Here is a 14,699-nt window from a genome sequence, read left to right as displayed (position 1 = left end):
CTAACCTCTTCTTGGCAGTATGGCCACGGCCCACGGCTGAAGGAAAATGTGTCTGACCAGCCCCGGCGCTTTACAGTGAATTTGAAGTGTAATTTCCTCTACTGCATTTATACCAAACCACTAATGTCTGTCTGTCTACCAGACCATTAAAGTACAGGACTGAACTGTTATGCTTTGGGTTAAAGTAGGTGCTTTTGGCTTCACATGTGGTTTCGGTAGGTACTTGCCATGCTTTGGTTTTGTGACAAACCTTCATAAACTTCTGTCTATACATGAATGGTTCTGATATTTACCTCCCGCTACCTCTGGCTCTGGTATCTATGCGTGGGGAAATAATCACTTGTGAGTGCTAACCTGTGAATGTGACCCTGGTCCAGAGTGAAGTGGAGGGTGGGGGGAGGACTGGTGCGGGTGTCCAGGGTGGAGGTGAGGCGGGGGGGAGGTCTGGTGTGGGTGCCCAGGGTGGAGGTGAGGCGAGGGGGAGGTCTGGTGTGGGTGCCCAGGGTGGAGGTGAGGCGAGGGGGAGGTCTGGTGTGGGTGCCCAGGGTGGAGGTGAGGCGGGTGGGAGTTGTGGTGGGGGTTGTGGCCCTGCGGGTGGTGGTGCCCGCTGTGGTGCTGGTGGGGGTGGTGCTGGTAGGCGTGGCTGTGGAGCGGAGCCGGCAGGTGCTGGTGAAGGTGGTGATGGCCGCTCCCCTGCTCCTGCTGCTGCCGCGATGACATCATCTCCATCATGTGACCCATGCTGTTCATGTTGCCGTTGGCGATGGCTCCCGGGTGGTGCGCGAGCGCCGCCTTCAGCCTCTGTATGGAGAAGAACAAGATGGTGGCCATGTATCTATCATTCACTGGGATTAGGGACAGGAGTTCTTCCTGGTCAAGACATCAGGTCATCAGGACAAAACTTCAGGTGTTTACTATGCCAGACCATAGAGTTAAATGATTCATCTCTTTAGGCCAGACTTTGTCTGTTTGACAGTCTATCATTGAGTTAACTGGCAACAGGTACTGTAGGTCAACTGAAAGTGTGTTGACTATTGACTGTGAGATGATACACAGCTGCATTCATCTTTATACTGTACATCCACATGTCACGGCTGAGGTACAAAGCAGAGCTGATCCTTGACAGCCCTCTCTCCCTCTTTCTCTCTCTCTTTCTCTCTCTCTTCTGCTTTCTTACTTTCCATCTCTCTCTTCCTCTCTCTCTCCCTTCCTTTCTCTCAGAGCTTAGACAGTGATCTTCCTCTTTCTCTCCCTCTCCATATCTCTCTCCATCTCTCTCTCCATCTCTCTCTCCATCTCTCTCTCCATATCTCTCTCCATCTCCCTCTCCATCTCTCTCTCCATCTCTCTCTCCACCTCTCTCTCCATCTCCATCTCTCTCTTCATCTCTCTCTCCTTTCCTCTCTCCATCTCTCTCTCCATCTCTCTCTCCTTTCCTCTCTCTCCATCTCTCTCTCCACCTCTCTCTCTATTTCTCTCTCTATTTCTCTCTCCACCTCTCTCTCTATTTCTCTCTCCATCTCTCTCTCCATCTCTCTCTCCTTTCCTCTCTCTCCATCTCTCTCTCCATCACTCTCCATTTCTCTCTCTATCTCTCTCCATCTCTCTCTCCATCTCTCTCTCTATTTCTCTCTCCATCTCTCTCTCCATTTCTCTGTCCATCTCTCTCTCCATCTCTCTCTCCTTTCCTCTCTCTCATCTCTCTCTCCATCTCTCACTCTATTTCTCTCTCCATCTCTCTCTCCATCTCTCCCCATCTCTCTCTCCATCTCTCTCTCTATTTCTCTCTCCATCTCTCTCTCCATTTCTCTGTCCATCTCTCTCTCCATCTCTCTCTATTTCTCTCTCCTATCCTCTCTCCATCTCTCTCCATCTCTCTCTCCTTTCCTCTCTCTCCATCTCTCTCCATCTCTCTCTCCATCTCTCTCTCTATTTCTCTCTCCTTTCCTCTCTCCATCTCTCTCCATCTCTCTCCATCTCTCTCCCTATTTCTCTCTCCATCTCTCTCTCCATTTCTCTGTCCATCTCTCTCTCTCTATTTCTCTCTCCATCTCTGGTGATCCTCTGTAGCTCAATTGGTAGAGCATGGCGCTTGTAACGCCCAGGGTAGTGGGTTCAATTCCCGGGACCACCCATACGTAAAAATGTATGCACACATGACTGTAAGTCGCTTTGGATAAAAGCATCTGCTAAATGGCATATTATTATTATTTCTCTCTCTATCTCTCTCTCCATCTCGCTCTCCAGGTCTAACTGGATGAGGGATACATCTGCCTGTCTGTCTGTCTTTCTGGCTGTCTGAGAGCCCGATGCTGGTCTGTTCTATGTTTACTCAGGGGCAGGTTTGTTGCTTTAACCGTGTGGTCTACTTAAGACTCACTGAGAGGCTCTGAGAACTGGCCAAGATCTGAGACCAGACAGACAGAAAGATGAGAGAGAGAGAGGCAGAGAGAGAGAGGGGACAGCGAGAGATAGGGGTGGAAAGAGAGAGAGAGAGAGAGGGGACAGCGAGAGAGAGAGAAAGCGAGAGAGAAAGGCAGCGAGAGAGAGAGAGAGAGAGGGCTTCTCAAGGTGCTCTTGTATTCCTGGTGTTTACCAGTCTCACCACACCACTCCTCAAGTGTCTGTTTGTTTGGGCAGACACTTAAAGACACAACCCCCAAGGAAAGGGAAAAATCACCCACTCGAATCCGAATCCAAACATACAAGTGCCAAAACGTGTCTGCTGCACTCACTGCACGTCTGATCTGTTGAGAACTAACTTAGTCATAATATTAAAAAAACATGTCTGCACCTTTTCATTTTTCTGTTCCATTTGGGAGGAGGTTTTGGAATAACAGTGTGAGAGAGTGTTGAGTCTGGGACTGCCACTGTAATTACTGTAGTGGATTGGCTGGGGTTTCATTCTGAAAGGTGCTCAGTTAACATAAAGAGGAACTGTACTGTTGATTTACGGTAGTGTTAATGGGATTTTCATCATTGGCACAAAATGTATAAACTTACTAACTAATATTGTCAATCCATTCAATTCAGATTTGTCTGTCTTGTTATGTTGTCTGCTAACTCTCTCCATCTCCTTTCTCTTTCCATTCCTACTCTTCCTTTACCCTTCTCTCACCCCCTCCCCTATCTCCCAGCTGCTGTCAGTCAGCCAGGCAGTCAGTCAGTCAGTCCAGCCTGTGTCCAGGCCTCCTCCAGGCCTCCATGTCTCTTTAACAACCTTCACATTCATGATTCCCAGAGGGACCAGCAGCCAGCTGGCCTGGGTCACCACGAAGAGAGAGAGAGAGAGAGAGAGAGAGAGAGAGAGAGAGAGATGAGAGAGAGAGAGAGAGAGAGAGAGAGAGAGAGAGAGAGAGAGAGAGAGAGAGAGAGAGAGAGAGAGAGAGAGAGATGAGAGAGAGAGAGAGAGAGAGAGAGAGAGAGAGAGAGAGAGAGAGAGAGAGAGAGAGAGAGAGAGAGAGAGAGAGAGAGAGAGGAGAGAGAGAGAGAGAGAGGAGAGAGAGGAGAGAGAGAGAGAGAGAGAGAGAGAGAGAGAGAGAGAGAGAGAGAGAGAGAGAGAGAGAGAGAGGAGAGAGAGAGAGAGAGAGAGAGAGATACGAGAGAGAGAGATGAGAGAGAGAGAGAGAGAGAGAGAGAGAGAGCATCAGCCCTCTCCTCCTCCCCCGCCCCTCCCTTCCTCCCTCCTCTCTCTCTCTCGTTCACCCTCTTTCAGCTGTCTCAGATGAGGGATTGAGGCAAGCAGCACGCTCCACACGCCACAGTATCAACTTAGCAGCACGCTCCACACGCCACAGTATCAACTTAGCAGCACGCTCCACACGCCACAGTATCAACTTAGCAGCACGCTCCACACGCCACAGTATCAACTTAGCAGCAAGCTCCACACGCCACAGTATCAACTTAGCAGCACGCTCCACACGCCACAGTATCAACTTAGCAGCACGCTCCACACGCCACAGTATCAACTTAGCAGCACGCTCCACACGCCACAGTATCAACTTAGCAGCACGCTCCACACGCCACAGTATCAACTTAGCAGCACGCTCCACACGCCACAGTATCAACTTAGCAGCACGCTCCACACGCCACAGTATCAACTTAGCAGCACGCTCCACACGCCACAGTATCAACTTAGCAGCACGCTCCAAACGCCACAGTATCAACTTAGCAGCACGCTCCACACGCCACAGTATCAACTTAGCAGCACGCTCCACACGCCACAGTATCAACTTAGCAGCACGCTCCACACGCCACAGTATCAACTTAGCAGCACGCTCCACACGCCACAGTATCAACTTAGCAGCACGCTCCACACGCCACAGTATCAACTTAGCAGCACGCTCCACACGCCACAGTATCAACTTAGCAGCACGCTCCACACGCCACAGTATCAACTTAGCAATGTGGAAAACAAAACAACAGTATCTCAGGTATTTGATGCACATAGCCGGCCTGCATAGTTTACAATGTAGGACGTTTTGAGTGACAAGTATGGGCCATTCATCATATCTAGGTTGTAATTTACTGTAGCAGGCTGTTTCTATGGGACGTTGAGTCTTGTGTGAAACTAGCCTAGTGAAACCATCAGCCTGTCAAGCCTGTTTCAGTCTGTTTCTGACACAGCCATAGAGTTTATTTATGCCTTTCTGGCTAGCTCTCAGACTAACTACAGTGCATTCAGAAAGTATTCAGACCCCTTGACTTTTTCCACATGTTGTTACATTACAGCCTTACTCTAAAATTGATTAAATTGTTTTTTCCCCTCAGCAATCTACACACAATACCCAATAATGACAAAGCAAAAACAGGTTTTTAGACATTTTTGCACATTTATCATTAAAAAAAAAACGGAGATAACATTTACATAAGTATTCAGACCTATTACTCAGTACTTTGTTGAAGCACCTTTGGCAGCGATTACAGCCTTGAGTATTCTTGGGTATGATGGTACAAGCTTGGCACACCTGGGGAGTTTCTCCTATTCTTTTCTGCAGATCCTCTCAAGCTTTGTCAGGTTGGATGGGGAGCGTCGCTGCACAGCTATTTTCAGGTCTCTCCAGAGATGTTCGATCGGGTTCAAGTCCGGGAGCTGGCTGGGCCACTCAAGGTCATTCAGCGACTTGTCCTGAAGCCACTTCTACGTTGTCTTGGCTGTGTGCTTAGGGTCATTGTCCTGTTGGAAGGTGAACCTTCGCCCCAGTCTGAGATCCTGAATCTGAGGTCCTGAGCGCTCTGGAGCAGGTTTTCATCAAGGATCTCTCTGTACTTTGCTCCGTTCATTTTTCCCTCGATCCTGACTAGTCTCCCAGTCCCTGCCACTGAAAAACATCCCAACAGCATGATGCTGCCATCACCATGCTGCACCGTAGGGATGGTGCCAGGTTTTCTCCAGACGTGACACTTGGCATTCAGGCCCAAGAGTTCAATCTTGGTTTCATCAGACCAGAGAATCTTGTTTCTCATGGTCTGAGAGTCCTTTAGGTGCCTTTTGGCAAACTCCAAGCGGGCTGTCATGTGCCTTTTACTGAGGAGTGGCTTTCGTCTGGCCACGCTACCATAAAGGCCTGATTGGTGGAGTGCTGCAGAGATGGTTATCCTTTTGGAAGGTTCTCCCATCTCCACAGAGGAACTCTGGAGCTCTGTCAGAGTGACCTTCGGGTTCTTGGTCACCTTCCTGACCAAGGCCCTTCTCCCCCGATTGCTCAGTTTGGCCGGGCGGCCAGCTCTAGGAAGAGTCTTGGTGGTTCCAAACTTCTTCCATTTAAGAATGATGGAGGCCACTGTGTTCTTGGGAACCTTCAATGCTGCAGAAATGTTTTGGTACCCTTCCCCAGATCTGTGCCTCGACACAATCCTGTCTCGGAGCGCTACGGACAATTCCTTTGACCTCATGGCTTGGTTTTTGCTCTGACATGCACTGTCAACTGTGGGACCTTATAGACAGGTGTGTGTCTTTCCAAATCATGTCCAATCAATTGAATTTACTGCAGGTGGACTCCAATCAAGTTGTAGAAACATCTTAAGGATGATCAATGGAAACAGGATGCACCTGAGCTCAGTTTCGAGTCTCATAGCAAAGGGAATTTCTTTTTTTTTGCAAACATTTCTAAAAACCTGTTTTCACTTTGTCATTATGGGGTATTGTGTGTAGATTGATGAGGAAAATGTTTAATTTAATCAATTTTAGAATAAGGCTGTAACGTAACAAAATGTGGAAAAAGTCAAGGGGTCTGAATACTTTCCGAATGCACTGTAGGAACCACCTGACAGCATAGGGATTCATATCAAAGGTTAACCAATGTCTTGGTCCTCTTAGCAGCGTTTCCTATATTAATTGGATAGATCAGTGCTACCTGATATTCCCCTTATAGATCATACTGCTGTCATGGTTCCTGTTCTGTACTAAAGCAAGCCTTTCCTCTCTATTATAAGTACTTTAACATCAGCACTAATACAACTCTACAAACACACACACACACAGCACACACACACACACACACACACACACACACACACACACACACACACACACACACACACACACACACAGTCACACACACCACTCCAACACACACACACACACACACACACAGCCACACACACCACTCCAACACACACACACACACACAGCCACACACACCACTCCAACACACACACACACACACACACACACACACACACACACAGCCACACACACACACACAGCAACACACACACAGCAACACACACACCACTCCAACACACACAACTCAACACTCCTCGGCAGAGCCGGCTCCAGGCATACGTGAACTCAGTCTGTGTCTCAACTGTTGAGAGTTAGAATAGTAGAATACACAATGTGCAAGTTAGAAATGTGGTTGTGCATCAGCAATATTTGTTGTTTTATTTGTCAGCCACAGACAGTCACTCAATTAGCCATGTCAGCCTCCTCCACCTCCACCTCAGTCTCAACAGTACTTCTGTCAGTCAGCGCCTGCCCTACACTGGCCTGCCTGCATTCCAAATAACACCCTATTCCCTATATGGCTCTGGTCAAAAGTAGTGCACTATACAGGGAATAGGGTGCGATTTGGATGCAGACCTAGACTCTCTCTGTAGTGCTGTGACCAATGAGACAATGAGGCTGGGGTTAACATACCACAGAGACCAGACTACAGCACAGTGGGTTAGATCAGGTCTGTCTAGACTACAACACAGTGGGTTTGATCAGGTCTGTCTAGACTACAACACAGTGGGTTAGATCAGGTCTGTCTAGACTACAACACAGTGGGTTAGATCAGGTCTGTCTAGACTACAACACAGTGGGTTAGATCAGGTCTGTCTAGACTACAACACAGTGGGTTTGATCAGGTCTGTCTAGACTACAACACAGTGGGTTAGATCAGGTCTGTAGATCAGGTCTGTCTAGACTACAACACAGTGGGTTAGATCAGGTCTGTCTAGACTACAACACAGCGGGTTAGATCAGGTCTGTCTAGACTACAACACAGTAGGGTAGATCAGGTCTGTCTAGACTACAACACAGTGGGTTAGATCAGGTCTGTCTAGACTACAACACAGTGGGTTAGATCAGGTCTGTCTAGACTACAACACAGTGGGTTTGATCAGGTCTGTCTAGACTACAACACAGTGGGTTAGATCAGGTCTGTCTAGACTACAACACAGTGGGTTAGATCAGGTCTGTCTAGACTACAACACAGTAGGGTAGATCAGGTCTGTCTAGACTACAACACAGTGGGTTTGATCAGGTCTGTCTAGACTACAACACAGTAGGTTAGATCAGGTCTGTCTAGACTATAACACAGTGGGTTAGATCAGGTCTGTCTAGACTACAACACAGTGGGTTAGATCAGGTCTGTCTAGACTACAACACAGTGGGTTAGATCAGGTCTGTCTAGACTACAACACAGTAGGGTAGATCAGGTCTGTCTAGACTACAACACAGTGGGTTAGATCAGGTCTGTCTAGACTACAACACAGTGGGTTAGATCAGGTCTGTCTAGACTACAACACAGTGGGTTTGATCAGGTCTGTCTAGACTACAACACAGTGGGTTAGATCAGGTCTGTCTAGACTACAACACAGTGGGTTAGATCAGGTCTGTCTAGACTACAACACAGTAGGGTAGATCAGGTCTGTCTAGACTACAACACAGTGGGTTAGATCAGGTCTGTCTAGACTACAACATAGTGGGTTAGATCAGGTCTGTCTGTATGCAGCTGTATACAGACTCAGAGGGTCGGTTATACCAGGCTGTAGTACTGGAGGGTTGAGAATACTGGAGTCTGATGGTGGGTCTGTCTGTCTGCCTGTCTGTCTGGCCCTAACCTCCATTAGCTCTGTGAGAGTTGGTAAAATGGAAGTGTGAGTGAGGCAATCAATCACATAACTGGTTAGTGAAAAAAGCAAGCACGAAAACCAATGGTGATTCTGGCCACTGTGTCTGTTGCTTACAACAAAGCACCATTAGATGTCTATTTACTGTCTAGACCCACTTACTAAATGTACACTACGCATAACAGATTAAAAGCAGTCTGAGACGACATCACTAATATTCCCCAGACTGCTGACATCTTCCATGTGGCTCTACTGTCTGAGGAAGTCATCTGACCCTGACAGGCCACCATAACACCTCCCCATTCAGCCTTCAACCTGTCAATCAACACCCAGACCTGGGGCCCCTCCCCTGCGATAGTGGGAGCCAATCAGGCTGGGCAGCTGTCCGTCTATCTCCCACCACTCAATCACAGCAGGCAATCTCATGTCCTGAGCCACGTTCCCACAGAGGCCAGGGCCGAGACCCAGGCAGTGGAATGTGACTGCCCCATCCACCACTGTCTGCTCTGCACTGCAGACCCACTAATGTGCCTGTCTGGGGCTGGGGGATGGGTTATAGGGTTGGGAGGTGAGGGGAGGCTGGGGCTGTGGCTGAGGGTTGGGGCTGATGTTGCCTGGCTCCATGCCAGCCAAACGTCAGGGGAGTGGGGGATAGAGGGGTGGAGGGAGAAGAGGCGGGGGAGTGGATAGCTTCCAGTCTCCCCTCCACACACACACAGAGAGAGAGAGAGAGAGTCAGCCTGGCCTCGGGGCCCAGCAAAGTGCTCATTTATCAGCCCTGTGTTGTGAGAGGAGTCCAGCTGGCAGGGCCGTCTCTACTATCTATCTACCTTTTAACTGAATTAACCTCCATCAGGAGGAGAGGAGAGGCCGCAGGCTGCCTCCCAAATAGCACTATATTATCTATCTAGTGCACTTGGGCCCAAGTCACAATAAGTGCACTATATAGGGAATAGGTTGCCATCTGGGACGCAGCTCCAGTGTGTCACAGTAAGACAACGTACTGTAGCTAGCAGAGGCAGGTCAGAGAGACAGGGTTAAAACACAGTGTTAGATACACCCCACACACATAGCTCGTAACCATAACAACAGACACACTCACTACAGAGAGAGTTGAACTCATGGAACTCACAATCAAGCAGTACATTGTGCCAGCCACAGCTGAGAGTAGCCACACAGCAGAGAAGAGAACAACTGATGGTGGTACATAACAATGGACTTCACCTATGATACAGTCGGTCTGAGCTGTAGTTCTACAACATCCACTAAACATGAAACTACTAAACAACGGTCTGTATGATTAAAAAACAAAACATCTAAGAGACCCAGGGAGGGATCTGTGAAACTCTAACCAAATCAATCTATCAAGTATTACAGCTAACAAAGCAACACGGTCGCAAATGAGATAAGAGAGAGAAAGAGAGATAAAGATTCCCTCACCGTGATACAGGCCAAGTTCCCACTCTTCTACTCTCTGGTTTCATCTGACTGAATGACTTTAGCTCAAACTCTCCCAGATCTAACTCAGCTCCACTAAACTGAGCCCAAACTTATGTCCCTGGCTGGCTGTATTCGGACCCACAGTGACGCAACTGCACAGACCGACGGGCCTTCCACGGTGATGATCGTCAGCAGGCCTGTGGTTACGTCCCAAATTGTACACTATTCCCTATATAGTGCACTATTTTTGACAAGAGCCCTATAGACCTTGGTCAAAAGTAGTGCACATAAAGGGAATAGGGTGCCATTTGGGACGCATCCTCTGTCTCTCCCAAACCCCTTCATCATGATCTCTAATGTACTTTAACACATGGTTGTGTTTGGCTCAGACTGTGCTCATCCCCCAGACTTAACCACCACCTGCATTAACCTGTAATAACACACGTTGGTTTCTCTCTCCCCGCGGCCACATGTAGCCAGGCCACAGAACAGTCTTTATGTCAGTGCAGGTGTTGACCTGTATTGTTGGTAGTAGGCCTAGTGTTCTGACAGCAGAGGATGGTATAAAGTGTGTAGGAAGAGGACTACAGTCTGCCCTTCAGATTTACCAACCCTGTCTCAAACTATCAACCATATAGTACATCAACAAAAAGAGCTGGAAAGATGGAAAAGTAATGATAACTAACGATAATCACAATTTATTAGGAGGGAGAATATAGACAGTAGTAATGACATAGGTTGTCAAGGTTTATTTGTTTTTTACCATTCAATGTTCCACTTGGTAAAATGCTGCCACATAGATTAAACATAAAACCCCAGCCATGCTTTCTCCCAGAGGGAAGGAGCCATTTACTGTCTTACCTCTAACCTCTGACCTCTGACCTCCCGGGCTTCTGTATCACCCATCAACCCTTCCTCTCATTAATGTGGTTTCATTAATGATATTTATTAATGCTGTCTTCCTCTTTGACACCCGCCCAGTCGGCCCGGTGTGACTGATGTCTGTGTGAGTGCTCTGGCCACCTTCCTGAACAGCCACTCAGGTTTCCCCTGTTCCCTCCCTGGACTGGCCAGATGACTTCATCACTATTAACCCTGAGAGGAGAACGCGAGAGCGGGGTTAGAACAGGGACGAGCGGGAATCAGGTGCAAAGGGAAGAGATCGCGCCTGGGCCGGGATGAGTCAATCAAACCCTATCGGGTCAGGGTGAAACACTTTCATTCCCCGTAAGAGTGGAGCAGAGAGCTATCTGGGGACCTGAGGCCCTTTGGAGTCATCACTAGTTAGGGAACATTGAACCTAACCTAACCAGGACTGTATATGGAGTTATGGAACATTGAACCTAACCAGGACTGTATGTGGAGTTATGGAACATTGAACCTAACCTAACCAGGACTGTATGTGGAGTCACTTTTAAAGTGGGAAATAAATATTATCCTGGGCTTTAAATGGATAGACCTCTCAAATGGCACCCTATTCCCTATATAGTGCACTACCTCTGGTCAAATATAGTGCACGATATATGGAATAGGGTGCCATTTGGGACCTCCTCTATGTACGGAGAAGAGAGTGAACAGCGATATTAAAACACTTGTTTGTTTCAATACCTGCGTCATGTCTCTTCTCGTCAGGCATGTTCAGCCAGCTAGTGTGTTTACTCTGTACTGTACAGTACCTTCTGCTAACAGGATTTATAATTAGGTTATAAATCTAAAGCCTTAACTTTCCTGGCAATAGTCTTTGTGGGCCCAGACCCTTCTAACTCCTCCTCCCCCTCTCCTCTCCTTTCCTCTCCTCCCCCCAGCCCCTAAAAACCACGGTATGGGTTCCCCATCTGCGGCAGCTATAGAATGGAGGGAGAGAGAGTGCCAGCAAGCCCCTGTGGGTCTAATAAGATGGTCTAATCCCCCCCAACACCTCCTCATCCTCCACCATCCCTCCCCCCAACACCTCCTCAACCTCCACCACCCCTCCCCCCAACACCTCCTCATCCTCCACCATCCCTCCCCCCAACACCTCCTCATCCTCCACCATCCCTCCCCCCAACACCTCCTCAACCTCCACCACCCCTCCCCCCAACACCTCCTCATCCTCCATCACCCCTCCCCCAATACCTCCTCAACCTCCACCACCACCTCTACCACCTCTACCCACCAATGCCTGCCCACTATCCACTCCTCCATGTGCCCCAAAACTCCACCACAACCCCCATTAGCTCACTTTTATTACATTTCCCACATGCCACAGAGAGGTGACACACACGCCTCTCCCGCTCACCTCCCCTCCACCTCCTGTACCCCCTCTCTGGCCAAGAGCTGGGGACTGTTAAACTCATTTCTTCTGGGACTACAGGAGGCAGACAGACAGCCTGACGGAAAGTAGTGGGAGTCTCTCTGTACTGTAGTCTCTCTGTACTGTAGTCTCTCTGTACTGTAGTCTCTCTGTACTGTAGTCTCTCTGTACTGTAGTCTCTCTGTACTGTAGTATATCTGTACTGGTACTGTAGTCTCTCTGTACTGTAGTCTCTCTGTACTGTAGTATCTCTGTACTGTAGTCTCTCTGTACTGTAGTCTCTCTGTACTGGTACTGTAGTCTCTCTGTACTGTAGTCTCTCTGTACTGTAGTCTCTCTGTACTGGAGTCTCTCTGTACTGTAGTCTCTCTGTACTGTAGTCTCTCTGTACTGTAGTCTCTCTGTACTGTAGTCTCTCTGTACTGGTACTGTAGTCTCTCTGTACTGTAGTCTCTCTGTACTGTAGTCTCTCTGTACTGTAGTCTCTCTGTACTGGAGTCTCTCTGTACTGGAGTCTCTCTGTACTGGTACTGTAGTCTCTCTGTACTGGAGTCTCTCTGTACTGTAGTCTCTCTGTACTGGTACTGTAGTCTCTCTGTACTGGAGTCTCTCTGTACTGGAGTCTCTCTGTACTGTAGTCTCTCTGTACTGGAGTCTCTCTGTACTGTAGTCTCTCTGTACTGGTACTGTAGTCTCTCTGTACTGGAGTCTCTCTGTACTGTAGTCTCTCTGTACTGTAGTATCTCTGTACTGTAGTCTCTCTGTACTGTAGTCTCTCTGTCTGGTACTGTAGTCTCTCTGTACTGTAGTCTCTCTGTACTGTAGTCCTCTCTGTACTGTAGTCTCTCTGTACTGGTCTGTAGTCTCTCTGTACTGTAGTCTCTCTGTACTGGAGTCTCTCTGTACTGGTACTGTAGTCTCTCTGTACTGGAGTCTCTCTGTACTGTAGTGATCCCTCTGTACTGTAGTCTCTCTGTACTGTAGTCTCTCTGTACTGTAGTCTCTCTGTACTGTAGTCTCTCTGTACTGTAGTCTCTCTGTACTGTAGTCTCTCTGTACTGTAGTCTATCTGTACTGTCTGTACTGTAGTCTCTCTGTACTGTAGTCTCTCTGTACTGTAGTCTCTCTGTACTGTAGTCTCTCTGTACTGTGTCAGTAGCGTACTGTAGTCTCTCTGTACTGTAGTCTCTCTGTACTGTAGTCTCTCTGTACTGGAGTCTCTCTGTACTGGAGTCTCTCTGTACTGGGTACTGTAGTCTCTCTGTACTGGAGTCTCTCTGTACTGTAGTCTCTCTGTACTGTAGTCTCTCTGTACTGGAGTCTCTCTGTACTGTAGTCTCTCTGTACTGTAGTCTCTCTGTACTGTAGTCTCTCTGTACTGGAGTCTCTCTGTACTGGTACTGTAGTCTCTCTGTACTGTAGTCTCTCTGTACTGTAGTCTCTCTGTACTGTAGTCTCTCTGTACTGGTACTGTAGTCTCTCTGTACTGGAGTCTCTCTGTACTGTAGTCTCTCTGTACTGTAGTCTCTCTGTACTGGAGTCTCTCTGTACTGTAGTCTCTCTGTACTGTAGTCTCTCTGTACTGTAGTCTCTCTGTACTGGTACTGTAGTCTCTCTGTACTGTAGTCTCTCTGTACTGGAGTCTCTCTGTACTGTAGTCTCTCTGTACTGGAGTCTCTCTGTACTGGAGTCTCTCTGTACTGTAGTCTCTCTGTACTGTAGTCTCTCTGTACTGTAGTCTCTCTGTACTGGAGTCTCTCTGTACTGTAGTCTCTCTGTACTGGAGTCTCTCTGTACTGGAGTCTCTCTGTACTGTAGTCTCTCTGTACTGTAGTCTCTCTGTACTGGAGTCTCTCTGTACCTGTACTGGAGTCTCTCTGTACTGTAGTCTCTCTGTACTGTAGTCTCTCTGTACTGGAGTCTCTCTGTACTGGAGTCTCTCTGTACTGGAGTCTCTCTGTACTGTAGTTTCTCTGTACTGGAGTCTCTCTGTACTGTAGTCTCTCTGTACTGGAGTCTCTCTGTACTGTAGTCTCTCTGTACTGTAGTCTCTCTGTACTGGAGTCTCTCTGTACTGTAGTCTCTCTGTACTGGAGTCTCTCTGTACTGTAGTCTCTCTGTACTGTAGTCTATCTGTACTGGTACTGTAGTCTCTCTGTACTGTAGTCTCTCTGTACTGTAGTCTCTCTGTACTGTAGTCTCTCTGTACTGTAGTCTCTCTGTACTGTAGTCTATCTGTACTGGTACTGTAGTCTCTCTGTACTGTAGTCTCTCTGTACTGTAGTCTCTCTGTACTATACTCTCTCTGTACTGGAGTCTCTCTGTACTGTAGTATCTCTGTACTGGTACTGTAGTCTCTCTGTACTGTAGTCTCTCTGTACTGTAGTCTCTCTGTACTGTAGTATATCTGTACTGGTACTGTAGTCTCTCTGTACTGTAGTCTCTCTGTACTGTAGTCTCTCTGTACTGTAGTCTCTCTGTACTGTAGTCTCTCTGTACTGGTACTGTAGTCTCTCTGTACTGGAGTCTCTCTGTACTGGAGTCTCTCTGTACTGGTACTGTAGTCTCTCTGTACTGTAGTCTCTCTGTACTGGAGTCTCTCTGTACTGTAGTCTCTCTGTACTGG

At 48.0% G+C, this 14,699-nt stretch overlaps 1 protein-coding gene across 1 annotated transcript in view; it reads right to left on the bottom strand.

Annotated features, from left to right (window-relative positions):
- Positions 1-14,699, bottom strand: part of LOC311139291 (cyclic AMP-responsive element-binding protein 5-like) — a gene marked incomplete at its 3' end in the record, with an annotated part of 54,418 nt that overhangs the window by 11,035 nt on the left and 28,684 nt on the right. Inside the window, exons 6-7 of the mRNA XM_084174177.1 lie at positions 3,749-4,455; positions 355-845 (exon numbers count right to left, since the gene is read on the bottom strand). Of these exons, the coding sequence (XP_084030303.1) occupies positions 355-845; positions 3,749-4,455 (1,198 nt within the window). The remainder of the gene's footprint in view (positions 1-354; positions 846-3,748; positions 4,456-14,699) is intronic.

Source organism: Coregonus lavaretus (assembly GCF_964263955.1).
Source record: "Coregonus lavaretus genome assembly, chromosome: 13".
Classification (NCBI taxonomy): domain Eukaryota; kingdom Metazoa; phylum Chordata; class Actinopteri; order Salmoniformes; family Salmonidae; genus Coregonus; species Coregonus lavaretus.
This window is presented reverse-complemented; position numbering and strand designations above follow the sequence as displayed.